General features: G+C 40.4%; 1 protein-coding gene across 1 annotated transcript in view; it reads left to right on the forward strand.

Annotated features, from left to right (window-relative positions):
- DNAH6 (dynein axonemal heavy chain 6) overlaps positions 1-19,565 on the forward strand; it is a 418,858-nt gene that overhangs the window by 298,145 nt on the left and 101,148 nt on the right. The window contains exons 51-54 of the mRNA XM_077476093.1: positions 4,668-4,903; positions 6,665-6,926; positions 8,929-9,052; positions 13,741-13,937. Coding sequence (XP_077332219.1) covers positions 4,668-4,903; positions 6,665-6,926; positions 8,929-9,052; positions 13,741-13,937 — 819 coding nt within the window. The remainder of the gene's footprint in view (positions 1-4,667; positions 4,904-6,664; positions 6,927-8,928; positions 9,053-13,740; positions 13,938-19,565) is intronic.

Below are 19,565 nucleotides of genomic sequence, written 5' to 3' on the forward strand. Positions count from 1 at the left end.
AGGGTCCAGTTGTGGGTATCCTGCTTCTATTGATAGAGCTGTCATATCATCATCCGCCGAGTCCCGAAGGACTCCACGGATTGGATCCAAAGTGTCCCCTGCCCCCCACCTGTAGAAGCTGCGAGGCAAGGTAGTAGGTTCTTGCGTGTGGTACGGCCACTCTCGCTACTTTTTTTGCACCAGATCAATTCCCTAAATTGGGAGTCTATTTTGTCAAACTACTTCCTGGAAATCCAGACTGGGGAATTGTTAAATATATACAGCAATTGTGGTTCCCACACCATTTTTTTTAGGTTAATTCTCCCCACTACGGATAGGGGCAATTTGCTCTATTACCTGTATTATTAGTGGGCACTTGTAAGTCCAAAAACAGTCTCCTGATGTTTTGGGCCTTAGACCTAGTGGGAATGAATCCCGATTGATCCCTGTGTATCAGCTTATGTATGACCTGTGCTAAGCTAGTGGCCAGAACCCTGGCCAGAAGCTTAACATCAGTTGTAAGAAGGGAAATAGGCCTGTATGAGTCCGGCAAGGTGGCCTCCTTGCCTGGCTTCAATAGTAAAATGATAATGGCCTCATTCATGGAATTAGGGAGTACACCTTTATCTAAAGCTGCATTATATACTTTTAGTAGCATGGGTAGTAAAGCTTCCCCATATCTTTTGTAAACCTCAGATGGCAAACCATCTGCCCCTGGGGATTTATTGTTATGGGTTTGCGCCAATGCTATAGCTAATTCGTCCTCCAATAGTGGGGCGTTGAGTAAGTCTATGTCTGAGGCTGACAAATGGGGCAGTGTACATTTCCCTAAGAAGTCTTCTAAGTCCTGGTTTGTTGGTTGTACCTTAGATGAATATATATCCATATAAAATGCTTTAAAGATTTGGGACACTGCGGCAGTTTGTGTGTGAATGGCTCCCAACTTGTCCTGTATAGCCAAAATTGTGGAGGTAGAGCCCTGCGCACGCTCCAGAACAGCCAGCATGTGCTCAGTGGACCCCCCCCCTCAAAATGCAACTGCTGCAAGAAGAAGCGTTTGTTTTCAGCTAACTGCAGTGCCAGCTGTCTAGACATAGATTGGGCGCCCAACCAGCTCCTCTTTGTATCTTCCATGGGATTATCAATAAATGTATCCTCCGCTTTCTTTAGTGTCCTGCAAACCTCCATTTCCCATGCCTTGGTCTTAGTTTTAATTTGATTGATTGCTGTAATAAATTTCCCTCTTAAAAAGGCTTTAGCTGCATCCCAAACTACATTCAAATGTGCTGAGTGCATATTATCCTGAATAAAGAGTTTTAGTTGTTCCCCAATGGGGTCCGGTTCAGGAAACAGTGAAAGCCAAAAGGGTTTAAGCTTCCAGCCTTTGCGTTTAGTCATATTGGGTAATGAAAGCGTCACCCATAATGAAGAATGGTCTGAGACATGTCTATCATTGTACCCCGCATCAACTAACAATGGGATAGTAAGATTATTACCTAGGCACAAATCTATTCTGGATAAGCTCCTGTAGGAAGTGGAGCAGCACGAGTATTGCTTTACAGAGGGGTGTCTCAGTCTCCACAGGTCCGTTAATCCGAGTTCCTCAAGTAGTCCTGCAAAGGGAGTTTCTCCCCTACTGCTTAAGGATAAATTATTTGGAACTAGTATTTTATCTAACAAGTAATTAAAATAATTGTTATAGTTGCCTATTGCCAGAAGTGGCACGTTGGGATACATGGCTAAGAAGCTTGCAAGGCGTTTGAGGACCTCGGATGAATAGGGTGGTGGGACGTATATTGCTGCTATTATACCTAACAAGCCCAAGACATTACATAGTAAGAAGACATAGCTACCCTCCCGATCCACAACCCGCTGATAACATTGGAACTGGGTGTCCCGACGAATCAGGACACTCACTCCCCTAGCGTATGTGGAATATGTAGAATGAAACTGCTGCGGATACACCCTAGGGCTAAAGCAGGGTGTCGGATCAGGTGAAAAATGAGTCTCCTGTAAACATACAATGTTGACCCTTGTGGACTTAAGGTGCCTGAGAACTGCCAGTCTCTTTAACGAACTGCCAAGTCCTCTTATATTCCATGAGACTATTCTGACTTTATCCTCCATGTAGTGTGATAAAAGATGCTGACGTGGTCTTGCCACGTCTGAGCAAACGGTATGTGAAGACTCAACATGGCAGTCCAATACAGTAAGTAAAAGGCATACCTGTCCTGCGTGTTACCTATGGCACGTGTGGTTGAGTTGATATCTTTCACAGACATGGAAGTCCAGGGGTCTGACAAAGAATGGGTGGTAGAGCACAAACTTAGAGAAAGAAAACAAAACAAAAATGTGAATAACATATCAGAGAATGGAGCCAACTGGGCTCTCAGCCAACTGGGCAGAAATACGTTTCCCCCTCCGAAGTTCTTTCGGGGGCGGGGGTATGCTATGGAAACACCCACAGAGAAACAAAACTCTGGGTGACGGGGCCTCGCACTTGCAGGGTGAGCATCACAAGTCATACTGTGACAATGTGCAGTGTTCTCCCTCCATCTGCCTGGCTTAGGAGAGATAGCAGATGAGCAGGAGGGGGTGAGGGGGAGGAGTGCCGATCAAGCCCTCCACCCCCCTTCCAAACCCCCTACATAGCAGGATCAAGGACCCTCAAGTTGGTACTGGTTGTTGCCACCTTGCATCTTTAAGTAGTCTATATTCCCGGTCTAGCCATTGCGCAGCTGCCGTAGGACGGTCAAAAAAATGCACCTCGCCGAGTGCTACCACCCTGAGGTGTGCAGGGTATAGCATTGCATATTGTAGATCATAGCCCCTGAGTCTCTTCTTAACATCAATTAATTTTGCTCACTGTTTTTGTAGTTCTGCAGAAAAGTCTAGGAACAAGGAAACTTTAGCATTATCTATCGCAACCTTACCACTCATGCTTCTGGCCTTAGACAGGATTGCGTCTCTATCTTTATAATTCAACAGCTTGAATAGAAAGGCACGGGGGTGATTGCCTGGAGTCAGAGGACAGGACAGCACCCTGTATGCGCTTTCAACAGCAAATAGCAGGGAGAAGGCTTCTTTGCTGAACGTTGAAATGAGCCATTGCTCAATAAAGGCCACAGGATTCTTGCCCTCTGCCCTTTCTGTAATGCCCAGGGTGTGCGTACATTATTACGCCTCATGTGATTTTTCAAATCATCTAAGCATGCCCCATGTTGCTCAGTAAGGTGGCAGTTGTACTTTAAGTCTCTTTGCATGGAAGCCATATCATCCCCCATTGTGCTTATTCTGCCTTCTAGCGCAACTGTCCTCTCCCTAAGTTTTTGCATGTCATGACGTACATAGATTTCTGCTTTCACCCCCTTAATCTCATTGGAAAGTGCAGTGATGGATTGATTACAGGAGGTTGCAGCTGAGAAAATATCCCTGAGAGTAGGTTCAGACTCTTCATAGTTAGTAGGAGAGGATGCATGAAGCCCAGTAAAAATGTCTCTAGGGGTACTCACCGCGTTCCACTGTGGGGATAATCCGCCTGCATCTGCCAATGGTACGGTGTCATCTGCCTCACCGGGGCTCTCAGGTGTTCCGCCTGTATCCGGCGTTGCTGCCAAGGTGTCCTTATATGATTTACCCCCATAGAGGAGCTTCTGTGTGGCCTCTTTGTATAGCTCTTTGGAAGTGCGTGGCGGGCCAGCACCACCTTGGCTCAGCTCGTCTCCAGCTCCCTTCGCCTCCCTGTTTCTCCTGGTCATCACGGCAATGGGCAGCAGAGTGGCCGATCGTGTGGTACAGTCCTCAGGGTGCTCAAGACTGGTTTTGCGGGTCCGGAGAGGTCAGATGCTGTGCATTGCAGGATCAATGTCAGGGTACTCGCGGAGCGGAGGAGAAACATGTCCGGTTACATCCGCTGCTTAGCCACGCCCTGAGCTGGTGTTGGTTTAAATGTATTTGTTATTTTATTTTTTTCTTCTTTTTGCTTTTGTACATTTTTGATACCTTTTGTGGTATTTATGTACTTTTGCCTTTTTTTAAAGCCAATTTTTCTCAATAAATACAGATTGGACATAAAATTTATTGCAGGAATGAATATATGTTTTTAAATGTTGGCCATAGATGTAATATATCAGTTCAGGAAGGTTTCACTATTCATATGCTCTGCAGAATGAGCCCCTTACATTGGTTGCTGATCTCACGTTAGTGAGCATTGAAAGCTTATTATTATAATAAGGGTGATGATGTAATGATGATGTGGCACAACATAATGTCTGTCATAATAAAGACAGCATTCTCACTGCTTCCCCAAGGTAAGAATGAAGAACCCTCATTATTGAAGTGAACTTATAAAGGGATCTTCATTGACAGTCTTATCACCATAAATTGGCCTGATATGGGTTAAATCCTTATTTTCATCTGATCTGATCTTTTTGTCACTATTGGAAAACATGTGGGATTGGAACAACATGATTTTTGCAGGGTCAATTCACCAAAAAAGAATTTAATTCAGGTACAGATACTTGCTCAGTTTGATGAGTGGCAAAATGTCGTCAACATTACAGAACAAGTTCCTTTGAATGTGATGAACCACTAAGAGCTGTAAAGTGACCTGGAACAAATGAAAACCTTTACAGATATATTCCACGCTAAAGTATACTTTTAAACTGCTGTACTATCTATGTTTTCAGGTGCGACGAATAGTAAAAGAAGATGAGGCAATTGCAAAAGTTAAAGCAGAAGAAACCCAGGCAATTGCTGATGATGCCCAGAGAGACCTTGATGAAGCTTTGCCTGCCCTAGAAGAAGCCAACAAAGCTCTTGACTCTTTGGATAAAGCAGACATATCTGAAGTCAGAGTGTTTCCTAGCCCACCAGATTTGGTCATGACAGTTATGGAAGCCATATGCATTCTGCTTAATGCAAAGTAAGGAATACAGTGCCATTTTTTGTTTTTTGTTTAACATGATGATTGATGTAAATTTTAATTTTAAATTGTATGACTTTACAAAGTTTGGAGGATTCATTAACCATCAAAGCATCCTACACAGTTGCCAATTATCGTAAATGTACACATATTCACTGGCCACCTTTGTAAAGGACAGTTTGTTCACTGGCCACTAATGTAAGAAGACACTTCTCCACTGACCCCAAAGTAAGAGAGCTCACTGAAAATATGAGGGGTGGAGGTATGCCTAGACCATTACATGGAACCAATAGGTAGGGGGTATAAATTGGTGTACAATATGGGTTGTTTGTCATTAATGGTAAAATGGTCCAATATTTTGGAATGCAAAGACACTACAAACATTTCACTAAAGAGGAGAGGCACTGAACACAAGGAATGAGGTAACAAAATTATGCTATGTTACCCTGTCATTTGTAGTTAGATCCCTGCAGAGAATTCAACAAACGTATGCAGTTACTGTATCAAATAGTATGGTGTTTAAGCTCGGAAACCCTTATCTTTGCTTCTGCTATCATTCTTCCAAAGATCCCATTTTTATTTACATTTACTTCAGCAAGTAGCACTGCCTGGGCATAATTCGTTAGTAGTTTGCAGTAGTCATTTGGTCCTATAATTTTGTGAGTATTAGAAATATATATTACAAATAAAAATGTTTAGCTTTGTAAATTGTTATATTAATATCCAAGAAAATAAATAGATACTATTCTAGCTTCATCTTAAACGTGCCTTTATTTGCTAAATGTGTCTGACCTTCTGAGCAGTTAAGCTGAGCACTATTTTGTGACATTTGTTCTATCACAAAGTAGTAGCAAATCCCTCCATTCCTCCATCCCTCAAACAATCAGGTGATGTATGGCACCAGGTCTGGGATGTGATACCATAAAGCATAAATTCCAGGTCTCCAGGACATCTACTGTATAACCAGTAAAATTTCATCTTTGCAAACACTTTAACTTCAGATACGTATACTCATTTTAAAATTAGTTTTAGTCATAGGGCATTGGCCAAGAGCATTTTTGAGCTTAAAATATGCGTAAAACAACTTTACTCCCTTTTGATATTTATGTATCAAATATAGACATTTAAATCACATCATAGATGGCCCTGGGTGCCATTTTTATTTGAAAACCAATTTGGGAGCATCTAGATTTTCCAAGTGTGTTCCTTAAAGTTTAAGTGCAGTAAAAATAAAAAAAACACAAAAATCAGCACAAGGGACAAAATTAAGAGTCAGTAGGATGTGTCCCTTCTGCTGATGCCTCTTCTTCTTGGTGAAATCCTTCTCCATTGAGGCCCCTATCCCCGCCATAAACTTCTGGAGTGACAGGGGTTAAAAGAACCATGGGATCTTTCACAGGTTCTATTCAAGTGAGCCCGACTATTCCCGCCCTTTCCTCACAGCTCCATGATTCATTGAAGTCAGTACTGCAGTTTCTATGAATGAAAAGCAATCTATGAATGAAGGGGGTGGGCCTTTCAATCAACCACATGTCTTCCATTCTTAGATCAATCTAAATGAAGTAACTTATAGTCTATTAGAGTTCATCTTTGACTTATCTTTTGAAATTTGAATGGTTGTTATGGGTTTTGCAGAACTTTGCACAAAATCGTTGCACTTCTCACTGCATTACCGAATAATCCTAGAAGTGACAACTGTAACTTTCTGAAAAAGTACTCTTGTGAAAACTAAGGCTTACAACTTACTACTCTTTTTTTCAGACCTGATTGGACAACAGCTAAACAGCTGCTTGGAGATTCCACATTCCTCAAACGGCTTATGGAGTATGACAAAGAAAATATAAAGCCCCAAATTCTGCTAAAACTACAAAAATACATTGCTAATCCAAATTTCATACCTGAAAAAGTAGAAAGGGTGTCCAAAGCATGCCGATCCATGTGCATGTGGGTGAGAGCAATGGACCTGTATTCCAGAGTGCTTAAAGAAGTGGGGCCAAAAAAACAAAAACTTGCTACTGCTCAGGTAATATCCTTTATTAAAATTCACCTTTACATTTCCCTAATAATTAGGAAATAGAAGAGCCCATGGAATCTCATTCTGTTCAATAATGCAGCATAATCTCATCTACTAACTAAATGCAAATAACTACTATAAATGGACAAATTATTCTATTGGTTAATTAATGTCAGGTGTCAGTATGTCAGAAAATCCTACATGGCAGCTCCTAGCAACAACATGAGCTATTATACTCACCCCTTTGGAAGACTGTGGCTGGGTTCACACCTATGCGAATTGGATGCAGGTTTTCCCGCATCCAATTTGCATAGCAGGAGATGGTGACCGGCTCGCTATGAAGCTGGTCCATACATCTCCGCAGCGGCTCCAGTGTGCATAGCACAGGAGCCCTGTGCGTCTTTTGGTCAGAATTCAGCTGAAAATGGACCTGAAACGATGAATGGAGACTCGTTGGACTCCTGCTGGGTGCCGCTGTTTGTTCCAATGTGAACCCAACCTTAGTCTTCTACCTTCACTACATTTAGACGCTTTAAAGTGTTTCTTAAGCCTAAGCATTTCTTTTTTATGTTAATGCATTCTTTGCATTAAGATAAAAGTCACTGCTGTTAGTGAAATCCTGTGAGTAGGGGGGGCATGGCAGAGCCACATAGTGTAGGTCTATGGACATACACAACCTGGCTTGGGAGCATGGGCACACAGGTGCTGAGAGGGCACTCATAAGAAGAAAATGGGGAGACACCAGTGAGGGATTCCAGAAGTGGAGGTAAGGAAATGCTCAAATTATTTTTGTATTTCAATTTAAGAAAGATCCTTTAGAATCACTTCCTTTGACCCCTGCATTACTACTGAGCCATGTAGTTTTGCAGGTGTGGAAAAAAAGGAACCACAGCATGCAGCAGGGGATACAGGCACCTAAATCTCCCAAAGGTGTTCGATGCCAAATTCTGGCCAAGGCTACAGTACTGAGATCAAGCAAAGGTAGGATATTTGAGCCACCAGACAGATAAGTATATACCTATTCTGTTGCATAGAACTACCATTTAGGATTAATTGACAAACTGATTGGGTAACTTTAAAGGACTTGTAAAGGTTTCAACTTTAGGAAAAAATGTCATATTTAGCTGCCCTGTGCAATGGTTTTGCACAGAGCAGCCCCAATCCTCCTCCTCTTGGTTCCCCCGTTGGCACTCCTAGCTATCCGCCCCCCTGCTGATTGCCCCCATTGTGAGCCGAGTGCAGCTTGGATGCCCCCCATTCTCTCCTCACTGGCTGTGATTGACAGCAGTGGTAGCCAATGGCTCTCTCTGCTGTGTCTCAGCCAATGAGGAGGCAGATACCTGGGAGAGCTGCTGCTTTTGTGCACATCTCTGGATTTGGATCAGCTCAGGTGAGTATTGGGGTGGGGGGGTACACACTGAAGGATTTTGCCTTCACGCATATAACGGTTTATCTCAGTATAGTTATCTCAGTTGTTCATATGGTTTCACTGCAGTAAAGCCCCCTTAAAATGATATTTCTGTCTGTGCATCCTTTTTTTTTTTTATTATTATTTTTATTAATTTACAAAGTAAACATAAAACAACTTACAGCCTATTTGGCATACCCAGGCTGGTCACTACTATACCCCCCTTAGTCAAAACAGTCAAGAACCAACCCCCCCAACCGACATACATTCACTGGCATGTACGTCTAACAAACCCATTGTACACTCTACCACCAATGCATATCCTGCAGAACAACTTCCAAGTTTGCCCATACCCTACTGCTTCCTTTGATCATTGCCAGGATGAAATATACAATTAATACCCTTCACCTGCTATTCGCTCTCCTTCCCATTAAGTATTTGCTTGGGACCTATCTGTGCATCCTTACAACATTATAACACTTGGTATTGCCAGCAACTCAGACTTATTAATGGTCTGTTAACAGTTGTATATTTAATGTGCTGTGAGTTGTCCCTCTCTACACCGCATTTCATTATATTGGCATTGCGTATCTCTGTCTTCAGGCTGAGCTTGATGCTACAATGGCCACGCTGCAAGAGAAGCAAAGAAAATTAAAAGAAGTGGAAGAACAAATTAAAGAGCTGCAGGATAAATATGATAAAAGCCTTGGGGAGAAAGAAAGTCTTGGTAAGCACTGGCGATTTCCTTTTTTATCCTTTTCATAGAAGAATTTTTAGAGTTGAGAACTGTAAAACCATACCTGATCAGAAAACAAAACAGAATCTTTTATAAATAAAAACTAGACATGTCCTAGCGGAATATAGATATGACATTGTGTTAAAAGGTACTAGCAGAACTTTCTTTTCTGATTGCTAGACATATAAAATGGACAATGAAAACGTGATGGGAAAGCCTGCCTCTGCGGGCTGGAGTAATGCTGGTATTTCTGCAATGCCAATTACAGCTCTTGAGCAATGCACTGCTCTGCACTTTCTTTGTACATTGGGCTACAGCAAAACCATGCCTGCCCAGGGTCAAGTTCACTAAAGTGTCAGGGTTTAGTCTGCTTGTAGAAAAAGGTAAGGTGCACCCTAAACGGTCTCTCAGGACAGACACAGTGACTTCTACAGTGACAGAAGCAGATGGCAGTTTTTGAGCCATACATTAGCCCCTTCTTCAGGAAGACAGGTCACTTGCCTAATGAGAGGGCTGATGTATGAAACATTTTATTTTTTTGTGACAAAAAGAGTCTCTTTTTGAGCATCCAACGTGCTGGTGATATTCAACTACAGAACATTTAGTCTGCTGGGTGTGCTTCCATCACAGAGAAAAAAGTGACGCCAGGTAAAAGAGCAGACCATCAGTCTTATATTCCTAGAATCTAAACATCTAATAAATGTCTTGAAGATTAACCTCATGCCTTATAGTTATGCCTGCCTTTACCACGCCTAAAGTGACAACCTCCAATTTAATGATTGCCTCTGCCTCTAGCTGGCCTTAGCTTATTTAAAATTGATAGGATTCACTGATCCCTGACAAGACAGAGAATTTCTGAGCTTCTAACATACATTGAAATAAAATATAACTACCTTTAATGGAAAAGAAGGAAATGTCTTGTAGTATTTACCTAAACTTAGGCCAATTTTTATTTCACCCACACACCACTTTGATATTGTCCAGCATTAACACAGTTTCCATGATGAAATGCGTCAGCTAAGGGCCCTAAGCTGTGATTTATGTAATAATGGAGTGATACCAGTCAGCGGATTTTCCTATGAGCAGGACATGTTTCTGGGAGCACCAATGCATGTAGAAGTTTTGTGGAGTACAGAGGATTATGTAGAACTGAGAGAATAGCTGCAGAAATAGTATTTGTGTACCTATGATGATTATTTTTGGAGCATGGAAAAGGTAACATTACCCCATATTTTTCACTCTACTGTAATCGGCCCCTTCATAATACCTTTCTGTCGCATTAATGGACAGGGTAGAACTAATTTATTTATATGCTTATCTGACATTGAATAAAATTGGATTTCTAGTGACAGCTTTCTTTTCAACAAATATATGTAGCACACTTGGGTAATTGTCATGGATTGCTGCCACAGATATTGTGGATATTTTATTTATAATATTACCCAGTGTTCTAGTAAATTGTCAACGATCAAGATTCCTATTCATGACAGTTTGAACAACTGAATTCTATTAGATATCAATGGGATGAGCCTTATTTACTAAAGGATTTTAAAATGTTTATGATAGTTTGTGTGAATATTCAATTATTCAGTTGTGTGCAGATTAAATAAATTAACAGATTTTTTTCTCACATGAGTGTCTAATTGAAGTGAAACTTCACACATTTTATTGTGTGAACATTCTCAAATCCTTTATTAATTTAGCCTCAATATCTTATGCTTTATGAGATTAGAAGATGAAATTAGAAGTAACTATTGATCATCACTCACAATAATTCTTTGTTACAGTTCTCTTTATCATTTTTTTTAATAATGAAGATCTGTACTAGACCCTATGGTTTCTTTGTTACTCAGCTAATAAACAATATAATTGAAAAGGAGCTACATTTTGTAGCTGTCATGTGTTTGGGGTCTTTCAAGCTCCAAACTTGTATAGTTTGTTTAATAAAAAAATAACAGTTTACTTTAGGCAGTATTTATTAATATACTGTGTAATAACTTAATTTATAATAAAATATAATTTTCTACTCTTACACTAGGTTATACAAAATCTTCACACTGTCCTTGATATGAGAAAGTTGTTGGCTAATTTTAACTCAATGACCATATGCAGAGATCTGTAATATACTATTAGGTACTTTAACTTAAATTGGCAAGCCTTTTTAGACTATAATAATCACTGTCAAGATATAATGTGCCTCCAGGAAAAAACATTTTCCCACACATTCAAGCCACCATTCTTTCACCCACAATATAGCACACTTATTCAAAATGTCAAAAAACAACAATTTCTTTCCACTACATTTTAACTCAAAACCAATTCTATTTTGAATGGCCTTTTTACTGGATCAACTCAAATGTGTACAATATATGATACCAAATTATAGTATGTGGGATATCTCTCTTTATTTCACACTATTGTGAAAAACAAGATGCTCAATCATGCTTGTTTCTCCTATGATGTGGAGATTGTAAATTTGATTTACTGTACAAGTCTAGATCAAATAGGACACTAAGGCCGCGTACACACGGGCGGATTGTCTGTCCAACTTAGTCCGCTGAACCGTGTTTCAGCGGACAATCCGCTTGTGTGTGGGCTTCAGCGGACTTTTTCAGCAGACAATCTGACGAACAAAGTCTTACGGAATTTCCGTAAGACAGTCCGTTCAAACTTGGTTTTGTCCGTCCAAACTTGGTTTCAGCGGACAGTCCGCTCGTGTGTAGGCAAGTTGGACGGACTAAGTATGGCGCATGCTCAGAAAGGATTTACACGGCCGAAGGTTGCATTGCAGTGTATAGGACGTCGTTTTTCTAGTCCCGTCGTACGTGCTGTACACGTCATCGCGCAAGCTTTCAGCGGACTGTCTGCTCATCGTGTGTGGTCAAGTCCGTTCATGCAAATTTTGAACGGACTGTCTGTCGGATTGTCTGACGAACTTAGTTGGCCAGACAATCCGCCCGTGTGTACGCGGCCTTAGATCCTGCTCCTTTCATTCAGTTTTACTCCCATATGAATATGACACATACATGTCTTTTACAAGTTAAGGACCTCTTGCAAGGACTCTATTCTACTACATGGTACTTTTAATCCCTAAATCTATGTAATTTATAAATAGGTTAAGAAGTGATGGTTCCAAAATTAAACCTTGGGGTTTACTCTACTAAGAACCTTACACCGTTCTCAGTAAGAGGGATTTCGAACTATTGCTCTTACTTGTGCAGTGATACGCAATATGTGATGTGCAGTTGTTGTTTACATACATGTTCATGTTGTGTGGTGGTGGGGTGCTTATTTTTTTTTAATTCTTTCATTATTTTAACACTTTTACAATTAACTTACCTTTATTTCTACCACAAGGCAGCTAAGAAGCACTGTGTGAGTCCCCTAAAAGTGGTTTGGCTGTTTTATAGCCAAAGATCACTTATACTAAATAGCACTGATCTTAAAGTGGTTCTAAAAGCTTACGCTTTTATTTTTAACCTAATGCATTCTATGCAAAAAACCTTTGAGTTCTAGCTCCCGCCAGCCCTCCCAAATACTCACCTTCCTTCTCCATTGATCCAGCACTGTGCCTGAGAGCAGCATTGCTTCTCTCTTTCTCTCTCCTCACAGGACTGGGAAGCAGCAGGAGCCATTGGCTCCTGCTGCTGTCAATCAAGTCCTGCGAGGAAGGAAACGCAGAGATCCTGCTCAGGAACAAGCCTGCACATCTGTCTCCATAGCAAGTGCTTGCTATGGAGGCAGACACAGAAGAGGAGGAGCCCAGAGCACTGGTGGGGGACTCCAGAGGAGGAGGTTCAGGGTTGCATTGTGCAATACCATGTTTTATTATTTTAAAGGAAAAAAATCCTTTATTAATACTTAAATTAAAAAATACAAATGCAGATATTTTGACCAGACTATTTACAACATTGTTGATTTCACATGCCAAAGTGAAGTAGATACCATAAGACATTATTTACACTAGTGACATGCACAGATTGCTTTTTACAAGTATTTTACCCTCTAAACACTGTGTTACTGTGCCATAACCATGTGCATTGCAATCTGAGAGAATTTTTAAGTCCAGTTCATGGGTAGTATTCCCCATTCAGACCTGCTTCAAACATAGGGATTGTAAACTTTTTCACTTAACGATCATTCAAAAGTTGCTAGGGCAGTCGTTTCTGACTTGTGGCTCGAACTATTCAAGACAGAAAAATAAATAGCTGCTCTGTGTAGTGGTTTTGCACAGTGTAAGCCAGATCCTCCTCTTCTCAGGTCCCTCTTTGGTGCTCCTGGCCCCTCCCTCCTGTTGAGTGATCCCACAGCAAGTGGCTTGCTATGGGGAGACCCGAGCCACAGCTCCCTCTGTCAATTCAGACACGGAGCTGCGGCCCACCCCTGCCCCTTTTCACTCCCCATTGGCTGACTGTCTTTAATTGTCAGCAGCGGAAGCCAATGGCGCCACACTGCTGTTTCAGCCAATGAGGTGGGGAGTTGCTGGCAGCGGAGACACTCCTGCAACATTGCTAGATCAAGATGGTACTCAGAAAAGTATTAGGGGGGCTGAGAAAGGCTGCTGCACACAGAAGGTTTTTTATCTTAATGCATAGGATGTACAACCACTTTAATTATATTAAATGCAGAAATTAACTGTTTTTTTCTTATCTGCTTTTTATGTATACTTCTTTGTCTAGCAAAAACCATGGCTCTTACACAAGCACGGCTCAACCGGGCAGGTAAATTAACTGCAGCCCTGGGAGACGAACAGGTTCGGTGGAAGGAGAGTATTGAAAGCTTTGAAGAAGAGATCTCAAATGTTATAGGAAATGTCTTCATTGCTGCTGCATGTGTTGCCTATTTTGGTGCATTTACAGCTGTTTATAGACAACTGGTGAGTTGAATTTTTCTTTATTTTTAGGATCTAGTGTTTCCAAACTAAAACCTTTTTCCACATGTACGTATGCATCTGTGTGTTTATTTATTGATTGATTCGTGTATGTTTGTTATGCATTTAAAGCAGGGCTCGACAAAACCCGGGCGCCAAGTCGCATTTGCGACTAGAATTAGCGAACTGGCGCCTGGGGCAGCACAGCTGGGGGTATGCTGTCTCCGCGGACCCCCCCGGCGCGATCGCGTCGGGCCGCGCCGCCGGCGGCCGGTAATTTAGCCCCCGGCTTTGAGGCCTTCTACGATCCTATGGTTCCTTCTGGAATCTGGCGCCCTCTTGTGGTGGCCGTTGGAATTACAACCAGCAATGCTAATGGATGCAATGCTAATTTTCCCTGCCTGCCAGCCTATCTTCCTTCCCTTTACTCAGAACCCCTAAAAATTATATATATATTTTATTCTAACACCCTAAAGAATAAAATGGTGGTCGTTGCAATACTGTCTGTCACACCGTATTTGCACAGCGGACTTACAAGCGCACTTTTTTGGGGAAAATGTATTTAATAAAAAAAAAAAAATAAGACAACAGTAAAGTTAGCCCAATTTTTTTTTAATATTGTGAAAGATAATGTTGCGTCGAGTAAATCGATACCAAACATGTCATGCTTCAAAATTGTGCCCGCTCATGGAATGGCGACAAACTTTTACCCTTTAAAATCTCCATAGGCGACGTTTAAAAAATTCTACAGGTTGCACTTTTTAAGTTACAGAGGAGGTCTGGGGCTAGAATTATTGCTCTCACTCTACCGATCGCAGCGATACCTCACATGTGTGATTTGAACACCGCTTTCATATATGCGTTCGCTTCTGCACGCAAGCTTGGCAGGACAGGGCGCGTTTAAAATATTTTTTTTTTTATTTTAACTTTTATTTTTATTTTTTTCACTGTTCTTTAAAAAAAAAAAAAAAAAAAAAAAAAAAAAAATGTGTGTCACTTTTATTCCTATTACAAGGAATGTAAAAATCCCTTGTAATAGAAAAAAGCATGATAGGTCCTCTTGTATATGAGATCTGGGGTCAGAGAGACCTCACATCTCATATTTACACTAAAATGCAATTTAAAAAAAAATTGTCATTTGAAAAAAATAAATAAAATGTCCCTCTAAGAGCTATGGGCAATGACTTGGAGACAGGTGGGGGGGGGGGCTATCTTCCCCTCACTCGTCTCCATGTCAGGCCAGGGACAGGTCCAGATCGCCGTCACAGACCCGGCTCCTAACTTTTTTAGCTGGCTCCTAGATTCCAAGCAAATTTGTCAACCCCTGATTTAAAGTAATTTATACTAATCAATGCATGTTGTATACATGATTCTATCTGACATTTAACCTACAGGATCACATATTGGTATGCAAGTATCAATGTCCAGATCCATAGGAACCTTCAGATATGTTAATATATCTTATTTATATTCTGCAATAGCAATCTAACTCTTAAGTAGGCTTGATGAAGTATTTGCAAAGGTCATTGTGCTGTAAATTGCTTGAATGCTTATTGATGACAAATGCTTATAATCAAGTATATATTGTATGTATATATATATATATATATATATATATATATATATATATATATATATATTTAGATATATTGCAAGGTCGTACAACTAATATTCTTTCTGCACAACATATTCCAGTATTGCCTGGCTGAGTGATGTTATATCCATGTGCAGTTGGGCAGAACTCACAACAACTAATCAACTTTAAAATGGCTATGCGGTTTATATGCAAATATCAGTCCAAGTTGCTGCTAAGCTTCTTTAATTTTTGACCATGTTGTCTCTTTCCGTAGTGAAATTTTGCATTACAAAGTCATAATCTCGCCAACACATGTACTGAAAATGTACACTCGTATGGATTAATGTGCATTTATTGACGTGGTTTTTGGTGCATTTTATTTGATTTTAATGGAAAATTATATAGCAAAAGTGGATAAGAGTAAAAATGCCCCTAAAATGAACCCATGGAGACATAACATTAATAAAGTTAACAATGGTTATCAGATGCCAGGACCTATCGTTGCTTTACTAATTGGCCCACCAGTACACGCTTGCAGCTCCCCAAATTTCCAAACCTGAATTTTATGTAGCTTTCTATCCCGCTCACCAAATCCCCACAGGTTTCAGTATTTATTTTTTTAACCTGAATCTTAACCTATTAAATACAGAGTTCCTTGATTCAGGATGAACAATGCTCACTGTAATTCTGATTGATGTTGCTCTGCACAGAACCACATTCCAAGAAGCTGCAACCCAAAGCAGAGCAAGCTGTGAGGAAAGGTCTGCTAAATGTAGCTTGGGCAATTCAGATGCCGTTGAACCAAGTGAAATTTAGTGGATTTTAGCATATATATTTTGTCTCCCAGATAGCATTAGTAGGTCTGAATCTATAAGAGATTATAAAGGGTAGCTCCACTTTTGTGGGGGGGAAAAAATAGCAAATAAAAAAAAAAAATATAGCGTATACAAATGCAACACAAGTCATATTTTAATTGAGTGTTATTAAAATGATCTTTCCTTTTTGATTTGCAGCCACTGTAATTTTCTGAGAATGCATTGCAATATAGCTACCTGGAGTTGTTATGTACACAGAGTATGTACTGACCATTCCCCAGAACATCATTTCCTGATGTGTGATTGGCTCACCAAGTCTGCCTAAGATGCAAGTCAGATTTCAGGCATCCCCTGCAACAAAAATGTAATTTTTTGTGAGACACTCCCAGTAGGAACTCATCTAAAGCAATGCAGGCCCAGCAGATTTCCACATTAGAGCCCTGAATGTGCACACCTGATAGATAATTATGAAACCACTCCCATTAGACCAACTCATCGGCTCAGAGGAACACACAGGGATTTCTTTAGAATAACAAAAGGAAGGAATCTGCAACAAAGGTTGTTAAAATCCTTGCAACGTACATAGATCACCCAGAGGGGAATGTTTTTTTCCCAACAAAAGTGGAGTTACTCTTTAATTAACTGATCAATAATTAAGAGTTGATACTTTCATATATGGGTACTTTTTCTGATATACAATATCACTGATGCAATAAAGAAGAAGTTACAGTCTCTTGTGCTGTCAGTATGATAAGTGAAGCATGCAGTGAGCCAGATGAATCAGTCCTACTTTGATAGTCTCCCCAGGCTAGTTCCGTTGTTATGCTATGTGGCAGTAACTCTTGGGGCTGAGCTCACAAAGCGTTAAATATCACCATGGGAAGCTGAGAAGGAAAAAATATATCATGCCCGAAGTAGCATAACTATGAATTATTACTTTCATGGAAAATTGGAGATAACTTCCAAATCTGTCAAGTTTATGTACATATGTTAATTTATGTGTGATCATACAGAAAACACACAGATATCCACAAGTGATCCAAACTTAGAATGCATAAGGATAGTTTAGCAATGTATCCTGCATTGACAATGATGGTCTGCAATACATAAATACATACAGTATATAAGAATAGCAGGTATTTGTTCAGGGTCATCTAATTTAAATGGGTAGCCTGATGTGAATATGAAATCTGAGGCTTAAAATGTTTATTGTAAATCCCAGGCCTTGGTGTACATAAATGTATAATGACAATTCTGATGCCTGTAAAAATATAATGCCAGTCACTATACTGTAATTAAAAATATCAGGAGCTGTGTAATGCCCATCAATGATGCATCTTTCCCAAGAAAATCACGAGGAAAGGGAAGGGGGGTACATTAATTAGATATTTGTTCCTAGTTCACTAATCTCTTAAAGCAGCCCTCAGAATTATGGCTAGATCTAAGAAGATTCAATAAGGCAAAACTATGGTTAAACTGGTATATACATAATTAATGTACATATACAGTGTTTACTGTTATAATTGCTTATGAATTTGTAATTCTTTACAGCCAATCTTGTGATTTACATACATTTTCCACCAGAACAGTAACCTTATGCAGCCCATGTAATGCCTATGTGCGCTGGCAAAAAGGGTGTGCTTTACCACCCAAACACTGCACATGTATGTACATGGGTAGCAGAGGTTTCTGTGCTGAGAGCACACTCACTGCACTCACTCTAGTAATGGTGGTGAGCTGGAAGATCACAGTGTGACAGTCAGTCAAAACGATCACATGATCGGGCAGACCTTCCTGCTCCCAATGCATAATAAGGGGCCTACTTACATCATCTCTTCACCTTAAGTCTTCCAACATAATAATCTCAACACATTTAACGAGTTGACTGGATGCTGTAATACTAAATGGAAAAGTACCAGAGAGATCTTACGGTATTGCAGGGGTGTGTGTATCTGAAGAATAGGGGGCCAAAATGACAAATTGTATGTTTTTCAGCTGCATAATCTGTTTACCTAGCGTTATATCCACAAGGATAGAAATATGGGTGCTGACTACCCAGTGAGTCACTGACCTTAAATAAATATGCAGGATAGAAGTTAAGACTTCACTAGCTGTATGCATGTTACAATAATGGCTAGCAAAATAGTGAAACTAGGATCAGGAATATGCCCTGCAATGTGCACCTTGTACATCATTGATGGACAAATGCAGTGTACATTCAGTTTCCATTTTAGATTAGTTTGAGATGCTTCTAAAATCATTCAGGGTTTCTTTAAAAGGTGTATTTAACCTTCAGCTATTTACTTTTGACTGGCATTTACCATCCCTTTAAACTGCACCAACCTGCTTTAAGCTACTTTTGCATTCTCATTGATTTGTATTAGAAAAGTAGTTCCCATGTGCTTATAGACAGGCCTTAAAAAGGGTTGGTAATAGCCACTCCCACTGAGGTTCATTTAAAAATAAATTTGGAGAGCTATTTGTCTTTCAAAACTGCATATACATTTGTTCCATGCGAATGCTGGCAAAATCAAATGTTATTAGGCGAATATTAAAGTGGTTTCTAATGGCTTTTTACCTTCATGTATTCTATGCATGTAGGTAAAAAACTTTCTGTGAGCAGCGGACCCCCCCCCCCCAGCCCACCCAATCCTTACCTGAGCTCCCTCCAATCCAGCGATGTTCACGATAACCTCGGCTGTCCCTGGACTCTTCCTCCTCATTGACTGAGACAGCAACGGGAGCCCATTGGCTCCTACTGCTGTCAATCACAGCCAGTGAGCCAATGAGGAGAGAGTAGGGGATGGAGCTGAGGCATGGTTCTATGTGTCTTATAGAGGCATAGAGCAGTGGCTCGGGATCAAGCATGCAGCAGTGCCCCCAGGGCAAGCGACTTTCTCTGAGGGCACTGCTTGAGGGGGAGGAGCCAGGAGAACCGGTGGGGAACCAGAGAAGAAGAGAATCAGAGCTGCTCTGTGCAAAACCATTGCACAGCACAGTTAAGTATAACATGTTTGTTAAAATAAAAAAAAAAAGCTTTAATACCACTTTAAGCTATTTTCTTTCAAGGTTGCACATTATTGGCACTAGATTGAGCTGATAATCATAGTAAATGAATACTTATTTACTATGATCTTCAACTCCATCTAATGGCCATGACACAGTATTTTCCTGATTCATGCTATTCTTATGAATGAAGAGCATCCAGCCTGGAAAGAAAATAGATTATATAACATTTGCTTT

This window comes from Lithobates pipiens, unplaced genomic scaffold, assembly GCF_037356315.1.
Source record: "Lithobates pipiens isolate NorthernLeopardFrog02 unplaced genomic scaffold, aLitPip1_a1.2 Scaffold_13, whole genome shotgun sequence".
NCBI classification, from domain to species: Eukaryota; Metazoa; Chordata; class Amphibia; order Anura; family Ranidae; genus Lithobates; species Lithobates pipiens.